The 6,307-nt window shown below is 39.8% G+C and overlaps 1 protein-coding gene across 1 annotated transcript in view; it reads left to right on the forward strand.

Moving 5' to 3' along the window:
• The window catches only part of LOC104029101 (protein spinster homolog 3-like), a 28,867-nt gene extending 23,726 nt beyond the window's left edge, over window positions 1-5,141 (forward strand). The window contains exons 10-11 of the mRNA XM_075720124.1: window positions 2,102-2,200; window positions 4,974-5,141. Coding sequence (XP_075576239.1) covers window positions 2,102-2,200; window positions 4,974-5,141 — 267 coding nt within the window. The remainder of the gene's footprint in view (window positions 1-2,101; window positions 2,201-4,973) is intronic.
• Window positions 5,142-6,307: the final 1,166 nt, after the last annotated feature.

Raw genomic sequence — 6,307 nt, forward strand, 5'->3', positions numbered from 1 at the left:
GGATTCATAGCCTCACTTCCTAAGGAAACAAGACTTACTACAGTCAGTGTCTGCTTTCCCTTTAAGTTTTGAAACCACGGATTTCAACCAAGTTTGATAAACAGTTAGACGCCTCAGGAAGACCCAAGTTCTTGCAAGCCTTGTGAAAATAGGTGACCTTGCTGAGAAAAAGTATCCAAATTGGCACCGCCCAGAAGAGCTGCATTTTAGGGAAAGGCTCTGCAGCACCTGCATCTTGTTAAACATGAGAAAAAACGGTAGAAATAGGTTTGTGAAAGAGACATACAGCACAAAAACCATAGCAATGGAAAAAACTTGGCATGATACTTAAACTACAAGATGTGAATCGTGCACTATTCTATGAATGGGTTTTTATAAAAATAACATTTTTTAGGTGTTTTGATTCTGTATGTGCTCCAGTCTTCATACCAAGAATGTATCTCATGCTAGCTCCTGCAGATGGGGGGCTGCAAGAGGGAAAGGAATGCAGTGCTACAGCATCCGCTGTCAATCCATCCCTGAATGCAAACCATTACATTAATATAGCTTACTGTCCTTCCTGTTTCTGCATCTGTGCTATGGATTTGTAGTTTCAGTATAGTTAAAATGCTGTAACTTACTGGCATGTATAGGTCCTGACTGCATGTGGCACTGAAGTATTTTTTGCTCTTATTCTCACAAGAGTAATTAACCTTGGTGTCTTGGACAATGTTGCTTCCTTACCCGCCTGTTTTAATGGCCATTAATGGAGTTCCACCCACCCTGAAGATGTGACAATGATGTTGCTATTGTGATATAGCTTATATCTCTTAGTGGTAGGTAAATATTTTTTTATCTAATATTCTGAGGCCTCTTTAAACACAAAGAATTATAATAAAACTCTAAGTTAAATGTGAGAGCAGGATCTTTTTTTTCCTTCTAAACCCAGCTTGTCATGCATATTAGTGTTTCTTTGAAGGCAGCTATGGAGCCACAATAGCTTATATACCTTGAGTTTGACTCTTGGTAAAACACCAGTCACCATATTAATTAGTGTTTGGGACACCCTAATTGATGTTCAGATCGGTTTCCAAAAATACCAAGTTAGGGTATAGAGGAGCGGGATAATATTAAGCATTTTGTCTCTGATATAAACAAGTGGTTGGAAAACAAAGGTATGAAGGTTTGAAATTGCTTCTGTCTCATTCTGACTGTGAATGCTTTTTTGCATAAATGTATTATGGAAAGAGAGACACACAAATTTTATAGAATCCTACTGTACTTCTTCAGGCACAGTTGATCTTTAGTAGCACAGACATAAAGCCATTATTACCCCAAAATGACTATATTTCATTTTAAAAAATAGTTCTAATCTATGTGAAGCTTTGCTGTGTTCTGGATGTGCGCCACATCTTGTTCTTCAACTTGTTATTTAAACTGTGCGCACTCAAAAGCATAATCATTTTGAGGTATTGTTACTAGGCTAGCTATATCTCAGGTACTATCCAGTTACATGCAGCAAACTTCTGCCATCAGAGCTATCGGCCAAGCACCGTCAGCCACCTTCTGGTCTGCCAGGTTGGGCCCCCTCCCTCTGTCTTCACATCGTCTGCAAGGTCTCAGCTGATATCCTGTATGGCATGGCAGCTACTTCAGGTTCCAGGTACCGCAGTTCCCCCTGCCCCGCAGTCCAGCCTGTGCCTGCTGACACAGCGTCGTAAGAGATTTTTCTCAGAGGCTGTCAGTGCTGAATCTCCTTATTAGTAAATCAGTACAACTGGTCGGGTTACTGGTTGGAGATTTCTACTAGTTGCATGGCCCAGTGAATCTGTACAAGCTGCTGTGAGCCCATGAATAGAGGCAAGGGAGTCATGTTTTTCCTACTTTATTGTCATTTCGCCTTGTGTGTTGCTTTCTTGAATGTTTTTTTCCTCAACAAAACATCCAGTATACTCTTTTGCTCAGAATAACTTCTCTGTCTCCAACCTTGTAAACAGTGTTTGAATGAGAGATATATAAAAATGAATATATTCATCTTTCTAGGATGTTATATGAGTAGTTGGCCATTCGTGAGATTCACTCTGTTAATATTCGTTCTCTTGTGGGTTGTGTTTTGTTTCAGTATGTTGTGACACCAAGACGGCAGTCAACAGCTATTGCCCTGCAGATTTTGGTGAGCCATTTGCTGGGAGATGCAGGCAGCCCATATCTCATTGGGACTGTAAGTGAATTCTCTGCTTATTGAGCTTTCCTTAGGGTAAAACTTTTAGAAACTGAAAGACAGACACTCACAGATTCTAGGCACTTCCTGGTCCAAATTAGAAGTTACTCAAATTGGTGGCCTTTATACTAGGATACAGAAAGACATTTTTCTAAACATTTTTATGTGCATGCAACTTCTGGTCCTGTGACACTGCAGGTGTGTAGAATATAATCCTATACCTGTAGGTGTGAGTAGTTCCATGCAGTGAGTAGAGATTTATTTTGATTTTAAATATGCAAACTCATAAATTTTAGAAAGCATACATTTTTTTCAAAGACAGTGTCATAGGTGTTGGATTTAAGCACTTTCTGCTAAGTTTGGGAGGAGTTTCATGGCAATTAATCAAAAACCATTTTATATCTTGAAACCTAAAGCTCTTAGTTCAAATCTTAAGGTTTGAAATCTTTCAATTAGTCAGTGGTCTCTTGAAAATCAGAACAAGAGTGACTGCAATGGTTGCCTTTTGATACTACTTGGCATTCAAAGCTCTAGTCTCAAATTACCTTAACCTTGGATTCCCATATTGCTTGAGACCTGATTTGTCTACCCTTCCTACATTTACTTGATCTTAGGTGCTTCTGGACAAAACAGCCTAGTACTGTTTTCTCCTTTCAGTTCATTTATTTTAGTTCCAGTCGATGGTATCTGTCAGTGTTGTTTCCTTCCTTCATTATTTTTGATTTAAGACACAGTAATTCTGCACACAGTAGCTAACCGATCACCCACTTTGATTTTTCTGCTTTACTGGACATGGGAGAGAGAGTGGCGGTGGTGGTGTTGGTTTAAGGTTTTGTTTATATGGAATTTTATTTCAAGAAGTTCACCTCAGGAATATCTGTTCTTTCTTTGTCACATGTTAACAGTGTTAGGGTTAGACAGGGCCAGACAGAAATGCCTGAGTGAGCTGCGCCTGCAGGCACAGCCAGACAGGAGATCCCCCTTGTCCTCAACCGGGTGAAAGCCGGAATCTCAACTGTGTAATCTGTCTGGCACAGAGGACAGCCCTCTCTCACTGAGAGATTCTTCCTGCTGGCTCTCTTTTTTTGGCAAACGAAGAGACAATTTTGTTCATTGGTGTGTATTATGAAACTCTTGCCCTCACACCGATTTGGCTGTATGCATGGGGGAACATAATAACCGACATCCCTGTGTCATGAAAAATGGCTGAAATTATATGCAAAAATGGGAGGTGTCTTAAAAGCTGAAATATGTCTTGTGCATTCTCCCTTTGACTCTATTTTATTGATTTATGCTTCCTGCCTGAAAGATAAAAATGTTTGTATCTCTTGCCCACTGTTCTTTGCCATCTTTGAGGCACAGGCAGAATTGAGGCTTCCTGCTGAATGTGCTGCTGCATCCTCCTAGTAACTGTGTGCAGAATACTTCTTATGCAGTACCTTGCATGCAGTTGCCTTAAATAGCACTTAATCGAAAAGGGTGAAGACAAAAAAAGCTTATCCAGATGAGATTAACCTCAGGTAACCTTGCAACTTTTGCAAAGAACAGAGACAATAAATCCAGAAATAAAACTGCAGTATGCCCAAGTGGGTCCTATGCAATGAGCACAACATTGTCTTCTGGAATGCTTCTGTGAACCAATATACCAATGCTGCCCACGTCCACTGTTGATTAACCACTGAATCTTCTGCATTCATGTCTTGCTATTGTTTACTAACCTGCTTCAGGTAACCCTTTAGCTTAAAAACTGGCTGGAGAGTCAGGGAACAGTCTTTTTCAGAGTCTGTTTTTCTTACCTTGGCACTCCAGAGATTTTCTTACTAAGCATTTTAAAATTAAATGCATTAGGTTTGTATTTGGCCATTATGCTTGCTGTAGTCCCTAGGTGCCCATTTAGAGTTGATCTTGCTCTTATCTGCCTAAACTGTCATAAATAATCATACTGAACCCAGCAAAGGTTGAAGAGTCTCATATTTGTGTATTTCAAGTCACGTAGCATATTCTAACCATCAAGAACAAATGTGGGAATAAAAATGACTGCATTCAACATTCATCTTTTTGTTTATGCTAACGAGATTTTACGTTCCTGGGTTAAGTATTGAATCTTATTGAGTTTCTTGAAATCAGCTTTTCTTTCTGTCTACAAAAATAAAATTCATGTGTTTCATTTATAGCTTTTACAACCTCATCCTCCAGCCAGTGCAGAAAGCAGCTGCCTCGTATCTTCTTCTTCCCAGTTCCTCAAAATGCCTTTTGGCTCCAAAGCAGACTCCACTCTTGTCTCTCAAATTAATTTCCAGCTCTTCCTTTTTTAATGAGTGGTGCTGCTTGTGCCTGTATTGATGTTAATCCCCTGTTTCTGTCCATTTGATGCTGTTCAGGGATGGATAAAGTTATCGAATAACATAAAGAAATTGTAAAGGTCATTGCCAAATGTCTGTCCTGTGCCAGCTATGTGGAGATGGGCTAGAAAATGGTAAAATGAGTTAATGTTTACCAAACGTTATAAACATTGGTTGCAGTATTTCCTACTCTTGTGACTGGAGGCACTGAAAGTATGAAAGGACATGAGATTCCTTGACCAAGTGGAAGCTGGACAGCAGTGAAGTACAGGTGTATTGGCTACTGGGTTTGACAAACTTTGGTAGCAGGCTTTTCATCCCTATCTGCCTAGTTTTATTCTTTTCAAGGACCACACTGTAAACAGTCTGCTTAAACGAAGAGACAATGATGATGTTATCCCAGATTAACGACAGCCTTGTTCACTCCCTAGATCTCCAGTGCTATCCAGGCCAAGAATGCTCACTCATTCCAGTGGAGTTTCTGGAGCATGCAGTACAGCTTCATCGTGTGTGCTTTTGTTGGTGTTTTTGGAGGAGGTTGTTTCCTTCTGACATCTTTCTACATTGAGGAAGATCGTAAGGAAGCAGAGAGGCGTTGAGGTTTCTATATGTCTTTATAACTTTTAAACCTGTATCTGATTGCTTTCCTGTTTGTACACTAGCCATGATATTGGCTCTGTAAAGTTAAAACAGAAATGTCTGCATTATGTTAATACTGTGTTAGTTTCTACAAAAAAATAAAGGCAAAATCCCAGCAAAGTCTCAGATTAAACAAACCTCCTATATTGAGCGAAACAGACTGCAGAACACACAAGGATCAGGGAAGTGCTATTAGTGGCACCTTCAAAATGCTGCAGTCTATGGAAGTAACAAAATAGCTTTACTGTAATGCACCATTACAGACTTCATGGAAGGTGCAGTTCTTCTACTCTGGTCTTTCTGAGCCCAGCAGAATGTAATAGTTATCCCTCTTCCCTGAAAGAAGTCATATTCAAAGTGTAAAAGACTTAAAGAAAACCTGTTGAACTGGACAGAACACTGTCCTCAATCACCTAGATTTTTACAACTTCCTTATGCTCTGAGTTGGTTTTCTAGGTACCAGAAATGAACACTGCCTTTCAAATGAAGATGAACTCTGGAGCAAGATTTGCAAAGAAGAAAAGAACGTCCTCCCCTTTTTCTTTCCTTTTTGCTTAATGAGATACAGCTAGAGAAGAGGCCACATAACAATTCCTCCATATGGCAGAAAATCCTGCGTACTGACTTTTTCGGATGATTTTGACTGTGAGTCAAAAATTGCTACTGCATTGGCATATGGCAACCCTCCCCCATCTGCAAAACAGGCACGAGTAATCTATGGAGCTGGGCAGCTCCAGAAGGTAGTGTATAGAGTTGTCAGAGGCCCGACTGCTAACCTGAACAAGACAGTAACATTTAAGGCAGAATGTCTCATGGAGATTAGGAAGGGAGGCCTATGAATTCTCAGCAGAATAAGATTTGCCTGTAGAATTTGGAAAATATAGATAGTACAAAAAGTGTTTTCAGTCATCTGAAATGACCAAGAGAAGCAGAAACTATCAAAGTCAGTGTCAGATTCAAGAGTGGAGAGTTGTCATCATTTTATATGTAATAATGTTAATGGCCTCTTTCTAGTCGTTTGAGGCTCTTCACTGTATCCTCAGGTCTTGGCTAAGTATCTCCTCTCATGAGTGAACAGTAGTAGCTGTAAAACCACTTAAATACAGTGATGCATTTGAGCTCTTAT

This window comes from Pelecanus crispus, chromosome 12 (assembly GCF_030463565.1).
Source record: "Pelecanus crispus isolate bPelCri1 chromosome 12, bPelCri1.pri, whole genome shotgun sequence".
Lineage (NCBI taxonomy): Eukaryota > Metazoa > Chordata > Aves > Pelecaniformes > Pelecanidae > Pelecanus > Pelecanus crispus.